Raw genomic sequence first — 17,265 nt, 5'->3', positions numbered from 1 at the left:
GGTCATGGGTAAAATGCTAAAAAGTGTAAAAAGGAATTTAAGCGATGATAATAGCATCTACCTCTTTGTAATCCAGACTTTGATCTAATTCATGTGATGCTTTCACTGTGTTAACAAAGGTGGGAAGTTGTTTTGTATATGTTTATCTTCTTATGAAAACTATGTTTCTCCAAAATGTCAACTTTTCATAAGCCAAGAAAAGAAGCCTTTGTTATAATAGATTTTTCAGGAAATCCTATGGGTTTTTAAATGGTTTATTTATCTTAAGTAGCTAAATCCATAAAGGAACACTTGATCATTAGTTAATCTGAAAAAATGTATCACCAAAATTGGAGATACATGGTTACACATGCACATAAAAACAGGTGGATAGATAATATCCTTCAACATTGAATGTGTGTTGTGTCAACATGACGGCCGGGGTTTTAAATCAGACTTTATCATCTGTCAGTTTTCAGTGACAACCAATATAGAGGAAAAGAATGATATTGACTGTTAAAACTGTTGAATTAAGTAATATAATATTTCACAAAGTGTTTTATAAGATTCAAGTTTATGTCTTTGGCACTTAATCACAGTTATATCAGTATCAAAGTACTTTGCAACAGCCACATCATACACCAAAAATTTAAATACAGAGCATCAACACGACACATTCAGCTCGCTGCTAGTCTTTGTAGGGTCATTCCTAAGCAGCGAATGGCTCGGAGGAAGGGATGAAAGGCAGTTGTTGAAGGCTGTTTGGGCCTTTAAGCTCATAGACCTTGTGGAATTCCCAAAGAATGTGGTCCAAACTCCAAACCCTTTTAAGTCAACCTGAGCTGCTCTCACTAGCCCTCTATTCATGCTTAGTTGCAAACAGTGTGTGTGTGTGCAAGCTTGTGTGTATGCATGAGTTTGCATTTCACAAAAGCAGCACTGAATCACTGCCTATCACGGTATAACCCTCTTACTTTCCCCCGTCATTTAAGGTAGCTGCCACAGAACAAAAGGCCTTGTTTATTCCTCATCCATCTACTAATACAGTGTTTACAGTCACAAGGTGGCTTGAGGAATTAGCTGGGACATGCTCATTATGCAAGGGCACTCTGTGGTTGGGGTGTATTGAAGATGGGAAGTTTTTCAGTGCTGTGTGTGGCCTTGTGATTACTAATTAGGGAAAGCAAAAGAAGGTTAAAGAAGAGGGAATTTTATAAGTGAGAGAAAAGAATCAAACTGTGGATGAAAATTGTTTATACTGCCCTCCAATGGTGGATGAGATTATTGTCAATGTGTGTAAATAAGCTGTTAAAATGTAATATATTTTAGTATAAATGCATTAATTTCTGGCTGAAGTGTGAGTTTTTATTTAATTCAAATGTGGTTGTTAGTAAGCAGATTAGTTTTTTTACTCATGTGTAGGCAGATTCTTGTTTACTCTGCAGTCACTGTGCACAAATTTATTGTGTGTGTGTGTGTGTGTGTGTGTGTGTGTGTGTGTGTGTGTGTGTGTGTGTGTGTGTGTGTGTGTGTGTGTGTGTGTGTGTGTGTGTGTGTGTGTGTGTGTGTGTGTGTGTGTGTGTGTTCCCAGGTGATGATCAGAGGGGAGGAGTGGCACTACATTGCCACCCAAGGCCCACTAGCCAACACCTGTGCCGACTTCTGGCAGATGGTCTGGGAGCAGGGGGTCAACGTCATCGCCATGGTTACTGCCGAGGAGGTACACACACGGACACATGGCACACACAGATGTGGATATTTTTCAGCGGCTGACAGCTGGAGTCTGTCTGTGTGTGAGAAATAGGATGACAGTGAGAGTGTGTGTGTTACTGTGTGTTTGTGATTATGGGATTATGTTTATTTAAGTGTCAGAGCACATCATCTATTTTCCCTCATCCCCTTCTTCTCTTTTTTCCATCCTAATCCTCCCATCTTTTCCATCCAGGAGGGTGGCAGATCCAAGAGTCACCGCTACTGGCCTAAACTGGGATCCAAACACAACTCAGCCACTCACGGCAAGTTCAAGGTGACCACCAAATTCCGCACCGACTCGGGCTGCTACGCCACCACGGGGTTAAAGGTCAAACACCTTCTGTCTGGCCAGGAGAGGACGGTCTGGCACCTTCAGTACACTGACTGGCCTGAGAAGGGCTGTCCCGAATATGTCCAGGGATTCCTCTGTGAGTGTCATCATAATCATCATTGTTTGTAGGAATTTCAAGACATAACAGGAAGTGATGAAACAGTCACCATACTTTCATTATTTAATGTCTAATTAAAGCAATAGTTTGACATTTTGTGAAATATGCTCATTCACTTTCTTTCAGAGAGTTAGTCTAGACATCCCACTCACGGCTGTGGTAAAGCTAGAGCCAGGAGGCCGTTAGCTTAGCCTAGCATAAAAACTGTGAGCACGGGGAAAAGCTAGCCTGCCTTCCTTCAATGTTAAAAAAAGCAACCAGCACCTCTAAAGGATTACATGTTTTTTTTTCACAGTTGTTTAATCCATACAAAAACTGAATTGTAAAAATTATAATTTGTGGTTTTTACCTTTTGGATAGAGTCATGCTAGCGTTTCCCCCAGCAGTCTTTAACCTAAGCTAAGATAAGCTAAACGTCTCCTGGCTCTAGCTTCATATCTGATATGAGAAAGGTATTGTTTTTCAAGAAAGCAAGTGTGTAATTGCCATTCCTTTTTAAAGAAGCCACATGCTCTGAAAATATGTCATTATACAACAAGTGAGCAACAAAAGCAGTTAACCACATTCAACAAATTCTCTCTTCAGCCTGGCAGACACATTTCCCACATCTTACCTTTGTCTTCTTCTTCTTTCCTGCAGCCTACCTTGAGGAGATCCAGTCTGTAAGGAGACACACCAACTCCATGCTGGACACCTCAAAGAGCCTCAATCCACCTGTGGTGGTTCACTGTAGTGCCGGGGTGGGTCGCACTGGAGTGGTCATCCTCACTGAGCTCATGATCAGCTGCCTGGAGCACAATGAGGTGGGTGGACTGTGAAGTGACAGGGTTGCAAAGAGTCTGATTGGGCTGTAAGGTTTTGTCATTTTTAGGATCACAGCTTTTCTTTGACAAGATATACTGTATATCTAACAAGTATCTCATGAATTGACACACAGCTTAATATTTTTAAGTTTCCTATGAGGATGCAAATCATGTGACTTGAAAACTTGAGAAAACACTGGAAGCAGAGTTGTTTAAAAGATGCAGCACATTTGTAAAACACTATATACACCTTCTCATCCAGGTATGCAGACCAGGTATTATCCCGTTATTATACTCAGTGAATCCTCTGTAGTGAGACAATAGCCGCTTTCCGACCAAGTAGTTACAGGAACGTAGTTATAGGAAAAGTCCACTTCTGAGCAGTTCTACTAACTACTCTCCCCCAAAACCGTTTTTCCCATTTGCATTCGCACTGGCCAAGTGGCCATAGGGACTTTAGGAGGGGTAAGAGAGTGATGCAAGCACGGCAATGGTCTTTATAGCGTTAAAATCAGAAAACAAATACACCAACAAAGTATGAACTAAATACTAAATCTAATGTATATAGCATATTTGTCATAATTTAAACAAGTCTCCCAAAAAGAAACTGGTATCTCTCTCTCTCCCCGCCGCGGCTGCACAGTGGGGACGTGTGTGGGTGACGGGCTGATAGGTTGCCCGGCATCGGTCAGGGCAAGCTTGTGGAGTTTAACTCCGAAAAGACAGTTTACCACAGGTTCCCATTAATCTTATGATGGACATGTGTTGTGATATTTGAACAAACGAACCGTCAACGACGAAATAAAAGCCTCTTATTTACGAGAGGTCTGAGAGACCTCCGCCTTACAGCGGGGTTTCTGAGCAGGACTGGCCGAGTGAAGAGCTCGCGGCCGGGGCAGGCACCTGCTGGCTGTCGCCTCACTTCATGGAGCTTCCCACCTCCGAAAACTTTGAAGCAAATTGTCAATTCGGCATGAATTTTTGCAAGACTGCCTATATTCGAAATGTTAACAGTTCATTTCGTGCCTAAAACGTTGTCAGAAGTGAATTTAGTGATGAATAAGATGGCGAAAATTGTTAAAATTGTCCAGTTGTTGGTCTGTCTGTACCAGAAACCCGACCCTCATTTACCTAGGTCCCTATGCTGAAAAGGGAACAGCGAAAAGACCCTGCCCTGAAGTAGGAGCTGAAAGAGTTACAGAAACTGCAGCCAGAGGAACTTAAAAATCCCCAAATTGGTCAAGTCGGAACACGAGAAAAAAAGAGTTCTAGGAATTTTATGTTCTAGAAACTGCAAAAACACCTAACCTGGTGCCCCAGATGGTTTGTTACACAGAACCATCTGAGAAGAATTAGAAACTATTTGGAAAAGGGTGGGCACTTTCAAGCAATAGCTGGCCGGTGATTGTATGAACCACCTGTCTATCAAACTCTCGCCGAAGCCAATCAGGAGAAGAGTGCCGTTCTTTGCTCTTTTTTTCAATAAATAAATACTCTCCAGTTCTGCTTATAACTGATGATAGTGTAGCATCTACACTAACCTTTTTGGGAGCCGCCATTGTTTTTTGAACAAACAGTCGCCTCTCCGTGTTGTCACACAAACCTAAATTACACCCGTAGCTGCCAGTTGCTCCTCGTGGGACACTGATTGGTCTCGCATCTCGGCGATCTCGCGGGATCACGTGATACCGCGAGACTCCAACTGCCCTGCTACACCGTAACCCCAGAAATATTGGCCGTTGCCCCCAGAGGCTTGATCGCCCTCAGACCGATAGCCGGTGGGTTCTGTAATTGACATACATGTAGCCTTGTTACTGCACACATACGGAGTCCATTTTACAGGTTATACCCCTAAATGATTGTCTCTCAGTTTTTTATTTCTTCTCAATCACCGTATTTTGTCTGTCTCTTCTTCCCTTCCCTTCAGCCTGTGGAGGTTCCCACCATGTTGTCAGGGCTGAGGCAGCAGAGGATGCTGATGGTGCAGACCATTTCCCAGTACAAGTTTGTCTACCAGGTCCTTATTCAGTTCCTCAAGAACTCCCGCCTCATCTGAGCCTGGGGTCCTGACCTTTGACCTTACATGACGTGGCAGAATGGCACCAGAGAACAACAATGGTCCTTCAAATAAACATGAGGACTGTGCAAAAGATACAGTATGACTGATAGCTGGTTGGAAGCAGATACAGAGATCCGTTTTCTTTGTGGCAGTTTATGGAAATTCTGGTGGATTTTCATACAAACTCACCTCAAGGGAGGAAAGGATTTTTGTAGGCCTGTATAGAAATTGACGACCATTTCTCCTAATGAGTGTAGTTGTTTTTTTCCCCTGGGTTTAATTCTTGGACCTGGTCCTTCTGTGCGGAGAATGCATGTTTGTGCTTTTTCCCAATGCATGTCTATATGCTCCGTGTGTGCTAGAGATTTCTTAACAAATATCTTGAGAATTAAATCTCAGTTTCAGTTTGGATAGATTGCCTGCCTGCTACATTTCTCATTTATTATTTAGCCATTATTAGAGCTGGCACTATGCTGCATGAACAGTAGATGGCAGCAGTATTATGACTATTTTCTATACTCTGAAAGAGTTTGCCAAACAAAAGTATTCTTTAAATCACTGTTAAAATAATAACATGTTCCCTTTAAGTATTGATGGCAAATATTTACTTCAACATTGTAACAAATGTTTTTATTTATTTCTTTTAAGATTGTGGCCACCTTTGCAATTGAATGGAGCATTGACAAGCATGTTGATCCTTGCCCTGTCACTTTTAATTTTTACTATATCTTTCGAAAAGCTTTCCTGTCAATGTCAAAAGGATCGCTGACATTTTCCTTGATACATTTCTATTAAGATCCTCCCCCACAAGCACACACAAAGTTCATTTTAACAGTTGATTGTTTCTTGACTCACTGCTCCTTGCGTTCAAATGTGTCTTAACACATTTCTTACCTAAAAACATTTCAAAAGTCTAAAAGGTTTTTGTCTGATGAATTAGAGGTCATTTATAAATATAATTTTACAGTTTGCTGTCAATAGAGAATTGTGTCCTTATACAGAAAATACTGTATGCAATGTATCATTGTGCCTTATTGAAACATGAAACAAGGGGAAGCTGACAGCCCTTTCCTTGTTTTAGGGTTCTGGATGGGTTTGGTACACTAAATTCCTTTTTTACCTCCAAAGATTAAATCTTTGAATCAGTATTTAATAGTTTGTGTTTTGTTATGAGAACAACTTTAACATTTCAAATCATTTACCAAACTCTCAGGTAAAGATTTGGCAGTAGGAGAATACTGATGTCTTGGTTTATTTTTGAAGGATAATAGTAAGAAGTGACTTTGGACCAAAAAATTGGCAGCCGTTAGTACTAATCTGATCCATACCCAATTGATTATGTTGCCATGTTCCTGTATCCTGTTTATAAAATTAGACTCTGAAGAATTTCCTTATACTGTACATGTTACGTGAAATATTCTTTTTTATTTTTCTGAATCATGATGCAAAGCCAGCCATGTCCAAAGTAACTTTGTACAGAATGGGCATGTGAGAAAAGATTTCTACAAATTCTTTATATAGTTTCTTTTTTTGACTTGGTACCCTAAAAATACCGCAACATAATAAACTATGCATGCATTTTTATATTTCATTGTATATATTCTCAAATAAGTATAAGCTTTATGCTCTCTTGACATATAAGTGTTTTGTTGCACTTCTGTTCTCTTTGTGACAGTATTTCCTTACACAGCATTCCACTGTTTGTTTATATTTAATTTTTCCCCTTAATTTTTTTTTGTTGGCAAAAATACCTTTTCAGAGTATGTGTACATATATTTTGTATATGTGTTTTCAGTGCATCAAGTCTTTTGTTTTTCTCTCCCCAGATATGTTATACTTGCTTATTATGCAATAAAGCCTTATTTTCTTTAAGACTGTTGCCACAAATTCATTTATTTGATTTCCGTTAGCTAATAATAATGCATGTGTTGGAAAGGGGGTTCTCTGTCAGTACTGGAGACATTAATTAGAACAGAGCACTCACACAAAGTTCTAGTGCAAACATGGTGCTCAGGGGCATAGCACAAAATTCTGGGCCCTGTAGAAAGGCATTTTCTATGGGCCCCTCCCCGCATCCACAGCTATTCATTCTATCATCCTTTTGGGCCCTCCTCACATGAGGGCCCTGGGTACTCCGTCCTCTTTCCCCCCCCCCCCCAGTCCAACGCCCCTGACGGTGCGCTATCCCAAATCGCCATTGTGACTCAGGCCCATTCTACAGCTTTAATAGGCCCCTTGTGGTGAGGCAGCTGTCCTGATTGGCTGACAGGGATTTTGTTGAATTGACCCCCCCCCACTCATATGTAAACAACTTGACCCCGATAAATGACAGGGCCCAGCTGACGTGTCAGTCACAAGCCTAAACAAACACAAAATCATTAACAATTTGGAAAATAATTATTAAACACCTTATGGTCAACATGAGTAAAAAGCACTGTTTACAATGTCAGACTTTCACATTTGCATATAACTGAACATTAAATGCACGCTTGGTACAAAAGTATCCTGCATCCAACAAACTAATAGGTTCTTGCATACATCACACTGTTGTAAAAAGTTTAATATCCAAAAATATTTTTGTTGCACAAAACTTTGCATAAAAACCATGAATGCTCTCTATCTTTGCTTCAGTATCAAAAAGAGTAGAATGTTTCTTCAGTTCTGTGAAGCTCCTAATCAAAGGAGTGTTTGCAGTCGCTTCGGATCAGCTGTGTTCAACATCATTTCTTTCCTTTCTCATCATTTTCGTGTCATCTCTTTGTGCAACTCTGTCAAGTAGAGGTGATCCCTCCCATGAGCCACTTCCATTATGGCCATTGCCTGTGTGCAAACAAACATATATAATTGTACAGCATAAAAATATGTACATGATTTCTAGGTATATTCCTCTAAGTAAGGTACTTGATACAGAAACTAATATCCTAGTTTTAAAATGATACCCAGGCCTAATGATTTTTGTTCAAGTTTATCATAATAGCATTTACTTTGTTGACTTGGTTAAAAGTGCTTTGTAGCTGCTGTTTTTGAGTATGAAAGTCTGATGTAAAAGCTCAGCAGGTCATGTTACCTTCTTGAGAGCGCTGATGCCCACTGAGTACCTCTCCAGCCCCATGTACAGTCTGCCCAACTTGAGGTACATGGAGGACACATTCAAAGAGTAGGGTGGATACAGCTTGCTGCATTGGAAAGAGATCATACATATTGATGATTACTATTTTTTTTTTTATCACCTTTAGAACTTTTCAAACTGTTCACTGTTTCTCATCACCTGTAAGGTTTGATGATCTTCTCGCCGTATCTGATAGCTCCGTCTGGATCTTGCATGTAGAGACAAACCCCCATGGCCTGGTACATCATGTGAAGCATGTAGACATTGGCGTCATCAAAGACAGCACCCATCTCATCCAGGCTCTGTTCACACATCTCCAGCAACTCACTAGGGGGTGCCACAGAGTCAAGGGCTGCATCAAGTTTTAACTGAGATTTCAAAGGGCCTCTGAACATATAAACAGATGGTTTAGAGTCTTGAAAGCTACTTTGCTAAAGAATAATATCTGCATAAGAAAGCTTAATAAGCACTGATTGAACCTGCAGGTGCAGCTGCAAAATTAAATTAAAAGTGCAAACGAATTGTACAACACAAGAGACGATGTAATTTAGTGACATTAAAGGATATTTTTTATGCGTTTGAGGGCCCGGAACTCTCTGATGGTTTTCCTGGCATAGCGCACCATGTTGCTGATGACCTCTTGCTCGATGGGGTCACTCTGCTTACGCACTTTCAACTTTGCCTTGTCCTGGAGGAAGACAGGACACAGAGCACGATAGTCAACCAAACCATGCGGTTTTGTTTCTAAATTTTACACATGAATTGCAATGGCAGTTGTATGATTAAGTATTTTTTTTCACTCAGCACTTCCTGTGGTGTCTTACACTGGACTTGGTTTTGCATTCCTGGCATTGACAGGTGAAATAATAGAACTCTCTCAGCCTGTTGTTACGGTCGTCTGTTGGATAGAGGAGATCTATGTAGCTGATGAGCACCTAGAAGTGGAAATAACACTTTCCTCATTTTTCTTCAGGTTACAAGGTTAGTCTAAAAATAACCATGCCAGCCACTTTAATCAGCTGCTGCATTCCCCCTTTAAACCACACACATTCTTCTTCTTCTACAGCAGTAAACTGTCATTCACGTGGAACTATACGCCAGCAGTGATGTCATGGCAAAGACTTTCAATCTCACAATATCACAATGTTCAAGTCTCCTTCTCCATTTGTAAGCTACTATCTCTTCCGTATTATATTTGAATCCCAAACTTCCTGTGTTGAGAAAGAGACCGGAGAACCACAACCTATTAAGTTTGTTTCAAGATTTAGAGGAATCGTTTGAAAAAATTTGGCTATTTGCTTTCTTGTCGAGAGTTAGATGAGAAGATTGATATCACTCTCTGGCAAGACAGTTATATACATCTTCTCCAACTCTTGGTAGGAAAGCTAAGCGCATTGCCAAAATGTTTAACTTTTCCTTTAAAGTCAAGGCAGAAAACACAATAAAAAAAAATGTCTGGCTTACACATCATTCAAAGTTGAACAATTCCTATATATCACTGGAAGATGAAAATTAAGTATTGTGTCATTTAAAGTTATTTAGTAGTTTAAAAGCAATTTAGCAAATCTTCTTCATTTGGATTCAGCGCAGGCTGATCCACCAAATAGAATCAAATCGAGCTAACAGCAAGACACGTTTCACACACACAATCGTAATAAGCTCGGCTCCCTTCTCCATTCACACACACTTGAAAACATGAACCCAACCCCCTCTCATGGCAGCTGTCCCTTTTCCTCACTTCATCTCCAGGATTCATGTTCTTCACTGCTCGAACCTCAGCAGACGTCCCCTTATATGTGACTATGACACTGGGAAGACAGCTGTGGTTTATCAGTGCCACACTTTGGAGAGACAGACACACAGGGAAAGAATCAAATTAGAATAAAAATCCAGCTCTCTACTTTCTTACATTTGATGACATAGGAGCAGTGAGAAAAGAGCCAACTTGTTATTATTAATGATACAGTAATAACTAACATTTGTGGAAGTGGTATTACCAACACTATGCTACAAGTGCTCTTATAGAGAGGTCTTGAGTGACATACATATGTTAGCGACCTTGCTATTACCTGGGTGGCAGGCTGGAAATAGCTTAAAATGGCAAATTTGAAAACTTAACAGCCTCAGCCACAGCAGGGAGCCGATTGTACTACCAAATGACCAACAGGAGAAGAAAAGTTGTCTTGCAAGGAAGTGATAATCTCGCCTCTTTAGATATCTGTTACATGTTGCTCCAGATACTGACCTTTAAAACATGAACAAATACTGCTAATTGTAGCATTTAGCATGCATGGCCAAAGCCAAAAAATAAAATCAAGGAACTAACACATATCCACAGAAGAGAAAAGACATTTAGAACCACAAATGTAAGGGAAATACTGTCTAATATACTGTGCCCTTTACATGTGTAGTTGAAAGAGTACAGAATGAAAATGTGCTTGTATGTATGCATGTGAGTTTTCCTTCTTACTCTGGGTAGATTGCAGTACCCATGTGGGACAGTTCATCATCCTCTATAGTGAAACCATTACAGGCAACCTGTTGAATAAATGACATAGTGAAGAGAAAGAAAACAATGCAAATACATGTGACCAAAACATCAAATGATTTATATTTTTTTGTTCTTCTTTCTATGCTTCCTTGATAAGGACAGCAAAGAGAAAGTAAGATTCTATAGATATTATTATCACCAGTCATTTGTGTGTCTGTGTGTGTGGTACCTGGGAGAAGAGTGTGAGAAGGTCTTTATGGTCGGGCAACTCCAAATGTTTGGAGAAAAAGCGATGCAGTCCGGCAATATCTGACTCAGTCATCTCTCTTTTCTCATTGTCTACATCCTCCACGTCTGTTACAGGAATAGGAATAGACATTTTGATTGATGAAACATACACTACTGGTCAAAAGTTTTAGAACACCCCAATTATTTTAGTTTTTTATTGAAATTTTAGCAGTTCAAGTCCAATGAATAGCTTGAAATGGTACAAAGGTAAGTGATAACTGCCTGAGGTTAAAAAAAAAGTAAGGTTACCCAAAACTGAAAAATAATGTACATTTCAGTATTTTACAAAAAGGCCTTTTTCAGGGAACAAGAAATGGGTAAACAATGTAAAGCTGTTCTGCAGCAAAGGAGGTTGATAAAGCTTTGAAAGTTGGTGCTACCAATTCCCACAGGTGTTCCAACTTGTCTGGATTACTTACAACCCCCTCTGTTTGTATACAAGTATTGTTGGAACACACTGTGGTACCGTACCCTCATGAGCATTATTTGAACAGTATTGTACTGCAGAAAGTAGTGTGTTGCTATAAAAATGGCGGGAAAAAGGCAATTAACAATGGAAGAGAGACAGACCATCATAACACTTAAGAATGTTGGTCTTTCCTACAGAGAAATTGCGAAAAGGTCAAGATGTCAGTGAGTACAGTATTCTTCACCATCAAAAGGTACTTAGAAACTGGGGGAAACTCTGACAGGAAGAGGACTGGCAGACCCAAAGCCACAACAGAATCAGAAGACAAGTTTCTGAGAGTCAACAGTTTGCGTGATAGGCGGCTCACAGGACAACAGCTTCAAGCACAACTTAATAGTGGTCGTAATAAGCAAGTGTCAGTTTCAACTGTAAAGAGAAGACTTGGAGCTGCAGGTTTGATAGGTCAGTTGCAGCAAGAAAGCCATTGCTAAGACGTCAGAATAAGAAAAAGAGGCTTGCCTGGGCCAAGAAACATCATCAATGGACTACTAAAGACTGGAAGAAGGTACGATGAATCAAAATTTGAAATCTTCGGTTCATCATGCAGGATTTTTGTACGCCGTCGAGTAGGTGAAAGGATGGTTCCTCAGTGTGTGACATCAACTGTCAAACATGGAGGAGGAAGCGTGATGGTCTGGGGCTGTTTTGCTGGATCCAGGGTCGGTGATTTGTACAGAGTGAAAGGCACCCTGAACCAAAACGGCTACCACAGCATTTTGCAGCGCCATGCAGTACCCTAGGTATGCGCCTAGTTGGTCAGGGGTTTATCCTACAGCAAGATAATGACCCAAAACATAAGTCCAAGCTATGCCAGAACTACATTAGCAAAAAAGAACAAGATGGGTTAAGCTTAAAAACATGGAGTGGCCAGCACAGTCACCAGACTTAAACCCCATTGAGCTGGTTTGGGATGAACTGGACAGAAAAGTGAAAGCAAAGCAACCTACAAGTGCCACACATTTATGGGAACTTCTGCAACAGAGTTGGGAAGAACTTTCTGAAGAATATTTGATTTCCATTGTAGAAAGAATGCCACAAGTGTGTTCAGCTGTTATATCTGCCAAAGGGGGCTACTTTGATGAGTCAAAAATTTAGAATACATTTTGGTTTATAAATTGATTCCATGATTTCTTTTTTAACTTAAATTGTTCATTTGTTCTATTCTTTCATTTCAGAGTACAATAAGACATTAAACTGTATGAATTTCAATAAAAACCTGGAAAAATTGGGGTGTTCTTAAACTTTTGACCGGTAGTGTATATTTTTTAAACATGTATTTACCCAGAGTAGTATGCATACGTATTAGCAGAATTTATTTTAGACTATAATTGCCTTGAAAAACGACCCCATAGGTCATTTGTACAAACAGCAATTACCATATTTACATTAATTGTTAGGCGGTGGCGCCCTCTAGCGGCCATAGTAGTTATCACAGGAGCAAAGCAGGAGGTCATGAAACGTGATTAAAACAATATGCAGGAGAAAGTCTGTTAAAGCGTTACTCTCGCCAAAATGCAACCTAGGGTCTTTTTGTGAATGTACCCAAGTCAAACTTTCGTTTAAAAGCATATTTGGGACGGAATCGGCACAACAGGCTCGACACGACATTAAACTTTGCTCGAAGTGTCACCAGGGGCTCTACACCTTAACAAAAGCATTGACAACATTGTTTGTGTACCCAGAGTTTACTAAAAAGAATGGTTTTGAACAACTCACCGTAGCGCTTGTTGTTTCCGGCCGCTACCACCTCGGCAGTCAAAACGAGTCGATATCCAAATGTGAATGAACGGACTCCATATGAGGCTCCTTTTTCAACTACAAGGTCAATATTGTTTTTCAATAACGACAAAACAAGAAATAATCCGTGCATGTATATGGAACTAAGCTTTAGGAGCTTTCCATCTTTACTCTCCTCCCTGTTATGTTGCATTCGGAAATCGATTGTTTTTGACTGATAAAAAGGCTGCGGCCGGAAACAACGAGCTGTGGTGAGTTGTTCAAAACCTTTCTTTTTAGTAAACTCTGGGTACACAAACAATGTTGTCAATGCTTTTGTTAAAGTGTAGAGCCCTGGTGATACTTCGAGCAAAGTTTAATGTTGTGTCGAGCCTTCTTAGTGTTTTAAAAATAGCTATTTTGAGCATAGCTAGCATAAAAGTGCACCTAGCACTCCCATTCAAAAGGCCATTTGACCGAAAAATGAAAATGCGGTCTGAACACTTCATACTAAATCTGACACTTTCCAAGTAGGTTTATAAGGGTTGTCCCCAAAGAGCTAATCACAAACACAACCATGCATGCGCGTTAAAGGAGCATTTACTCACGTGATTGGATCTCTTCTATGAGCAAGATCCTCTCAGAAGCACATCTTTCTTTCTGCATTTTCTGTGGAAAATAGACACTATTAACAAAAATGACCTCAGTGAATCACAGTATGTGCCAGAAAACACTCCAAAAGGACGTGGTGTCTTTTATTAAATTCTTGCCAACCTTCTTGGCGAGGATCCGGGCCACCAGGCGGGACATCTCTGACGGGCACCAGTTCTCTCCGAATGCAGTCATTGCAGAGCATTCCAGCTTGTGCATGGCCCAGTCCCCTTTCTATACAACATACATCAATATTGTAACTGCACACAAAAGCACAGCCCTGTAGTTTAAAGCCGATTCAATTGTAAACATATACGGTTGAGCCAACTATTTACAGTTTAGGTCGCACCACAACAAAAGGCCTAACAGTTGGCATTTATGGCCCCTGAGCTACACTGCCGGCTGAAACATTAAGCAAAAAGATGTGATGTGACTCCACACTGTGTTATTCTGAATGTTACCCTCATCCCTTGGGATCCCCAGGGACTATTTTAGGTCATCTCTTACTCAGCTTTGCAGGCTCAGCTTTACATTATTAGAGTGACAGGAATTCAGCGATGACATTTGTGCATAAGCAAATATCATTCATGAGTTAATCTGCTTGTGATTGTGCAACATACAGTAGATGTTGTGACGGAAATACACAGTAATTGTTTGGAGCCCTGAACTACAATATAGGGTCCATTATCTTACACAGGAATCATTACATTACAGAGTCATTCTGTCCCTCCCCCAACCGTTTACTACCTGGCATTTCACACCGCAGTAGAAGGCTTTCTTGCACTTTCCACATCTTGCCAAGCCCTCTTTCCTATAAATGACAAAAATACAGGGTCTATTATGGATAGCAAAGAGCATATGATTAAAACGTTCCTGAAAGATTCTCACACATCTGCGTATAATTTACTTTCCCAGACTTAAACAAACAACACTCAAACGTAAGACATCACAGCTCAGTGGATATCAACCTGCATCCAAAAGATTGGTGTGTAGATATCACACTTTAATGTTGTGAATGAATCTGTATATGAGGATCGAGGTGCTTCAGTGTGTAAGTGTTTGTATGGACATTTAAACTTCCTGCTCCATGGTTCTGAGACAAGAACCAGCAGTTGCTAGTGGCCTCGTAACTGATAGCAACAAAGAGGTTTAACTAACATTCTGTGGTATTAATAGAGCTGACCTTAAAACAGACCAGCTGTCTCTCTACCACTTTGAAAAATAAAGCGGTCCAAAAGTCCACCCATTTAATTTTTTAGACACTTTGGTCGGTAGTCAGACCAAGTCCAACAAACTGCTTAGTGGTGAATGAACATGACAGGCTGGCAACACACTACCCGATGTAAAGTGCAAGTGTAACCCAGAGTTTCACGCTGGTGATTGGTTCAACCATACAGAGACTGCAGTCTACACACAGTGGTCAATTAAAGTGAGCGCTGTCAAACATCATTGATCCTCTATGATAAAACAATGGGTTGTCTATAACTGTATCTGCAAAAGTCCTCTAGTCTCCTGGCTCCCTATGCACTTTAGAAACGCCGGCGTCTCTGGAAGCTGTGTTTTCTAACTTACAGAAAATTGAATTAAATGGCTGTCTCAGGATCTCAACTAGATTTGGATTGGGGCAAGGCTAAGGTCAGAGGTAGAGGTTAGGTTTACAACAGAAAAAAGGAAATCGTGCTTTTAAAAATTCTTCTTTTTGTCACCTGATAATTGAGGATCAGCACTGGTCAATATTAAAAATGTCACTGCACAAAATTTAAACTGTGCACATAATTAGACTTTTCAGTTAAAAGAAAGTTTAATAAAGCAGCACAGCAGCATCATTTATTGAAAGAGGACACATTACAGTACCTTCAGTGTAAATCATCCACAATGAACCTTACAGAACCATTAGATTAGATTATATGAACACATGCAGCCAAGCACAATCAAGAGCTGAATGTACGAATAAATGTCATTTATGAGTAAACCACTGACATAGCTGTGTGTCATTTTGAAATTATCTCAGGAGAATACACTATATGAATTTATGCATTTATGATTACCTGACTATGTGAGTACTACATCAACTGATTTAAATACATAATTAAATACTATGTCTGCAAAATAGATGACCAGTGATATTGTAATATCTTGAGATATTGAAATACACTGTATGTAATCATGATGCTACTCAGGTCACAACATCTTTTGCTCAGCTTCACCATTCAAATACTTTCACAGCGGGTCACAGAGGGTAAATGTGGAACAGGAGATACATGAACCAGATAACCAAAATAGATTTTATTGAGTGGCATATTCATGACAAAGTGCCCAAAGTGCCTAAATGGTGTGTGTGTGTGTGTGTGTGTGTGTGTGTGTGTGTGTGTGTGTGTGTGTGTGTCGTGGCGTGTGTTTGTGTGTGTGTGTGTGTGTGTGTGTGTGTGTGTGAATCATATGTAATGGTGTGTTGCAGGATATCCAGCCAAATGATGTCAGGTATCATCTCAAAGGTTGCGAAACAGACAGATAAAACTCTTTATGAACTCTCAAGTAACACTCAAACAGAAAATACGTTGTCTCAGCACACAGTGATAAAAATAACCCTTTACTTACCTGGTAAAGCAGAACTCGCAGTAGCAGCCTCTCTCTGATAGTGACAGCACAAAAGAGTACGCCGGGCTGGAAAACAGCAACTCTCCAACTTTAAAGGGTCTGGTAACGCGGAGACCTCGGCCTTTACCAGGACTGTCAAACCTCTCAAGTCCCTCGATGCTGCCCATCATAGTGCCTCCTTCGGGTTGTCTTCCTTCAAAATGACCTTTCACTCACAACATGGACCTGGGAGAAAAGTGGGATGTGACACCTCAGCTCCAAGCGTAGGGGCGTCACCCTTCTAATAATAGTTCATAGTAGCATCCAAAGGCAGAGAGCCCGGTTGTAGTTTTATAAAAACTAAGAAAACATTGTAAAAGTTTTTATTTTGACAGCCAAACATTTTACTTTTGTTAAAGTACCCAATAATTGATTTAGGGAGCCAGGTTCTCAATCTTTTCAGCCATGGACCCCCTTACAAGATAAATACCGGGGACCCCCTCATTCCCTTGGAATAATTTGACACAATACTAATTTATTACTTTTTTATGACATTATTTATGACACACTAAACTATGACTTTTTATTCCATTTTTTATGACATACTTTACTATTACTTTTTATGATTTTTTTATGACCTACTATACTATACCTTTTTATTACTTCTTTTGACATATTATAGGCTACTCTGACTTTTTATGACTCTATGGCATACTATCAAGGTTATTAAAACCAAACGAAAATAAGCTGTAAAATTATTTTTAGTGAACAAACTAAATAAAAACTAAAACCTCCAAGAAAAACTGAAACTAAACTGAAACTATATTGCCAGGTTAAAAAACTGAACGTAAATCATTTCACTTTTGGTTCTTTGAAACTTTTATGACATATGATACTATGACTTTTTATTACTTTTTAAGAC

The 17,265-nt window shown here is 39.9% G+C and overlaps 2 protein-coding genes across 2 annotated transcripts in view; one reads left to right on the top strand and one right to left on the bottom strand.

The window, feature by feature from the left end:
- The window catches only part of LOC120546612 (tyrosine-protein phosphatase non-receptor type 14-like), a 43,104-nt gene extending 36,190 nt beyond the window's left edge, over window positions 1–6,914 (top strand). Inside the window, exons 17-20 of the mRNA XM_039781672.1 lie at window positions 1,571–1,699; window positions 1,925–2,159; window positions 2,820–2,983; window positions 4,911–6,914. Of these exons, the coding sequence (XP_039637606.1) occupies window positions 1,571–1,699; window positions 1,925–2,159; window positions 2,820–2,983; window positions 4,911–5,039 (657 nt within the window). The 3' untranslated portion in view covers window positions 5,040–6,914. The remainder of the gene's footprint in view (window positions 1–1,570; window positions 1,700–1,924; window positions 2,160–2,819; window positions 2,984–4,910) is intronic.
- Window positions 6,915–7,451: 537 nt separating this feature from the next.
- Window positions 7,452–16,588, bottom strand: smyd2b (SET and MYND domain containing 2b). Its single transcript, XM_039781673.1, has 12 exons — window positions 16,365–16,588; window positions 14,514–14,577; window positions 13,890–14,000; window positions 13,724–13,784; window positions 10,872–10,996; window positions 10,622–10,689; window positions 9,890–9,992; window positions 8,976–9,086; window positions 8,719–8,839; window positions 8,311–8,485; window positions 8,110–8,218; window positions 7,452–7,862 (listed from the first exon to the last, which is right to left on the bottom strand). The coding sequence occupies exons 1-12, from the start codon at window positions 16,532–16,534 to the stop codon at window positions 7,782–7,784; spliced, it is 1,299 nt and encodes a 432-aa protein (XP_039637607.1). The 5' UTR covers window positions 16,535–16,588; the 3' UTR covers window positions 7,452–7,781.
- Window positions 16,589–17,265: the final 677 nt, after the last annotated feature.

Source organism: Perca fluviatilis, chromosome 18 (genome assembly GCF_010015445.1).
Source record: "Perca fluviatilis chromosome 18, GENO_Pfluv_1.0, whole genome shotgun sequence".
NCBI lineage: Eukaryota > Metazoa > Chordata > Actinopteri > Perciformes > Percidae > Perca > Perca fluviatilis.
The sequence above is the reverse complement of the archived record's forward strand: the minus strand, read 5'-3'. Positions and strand labels throughout refer to the sequence as shown.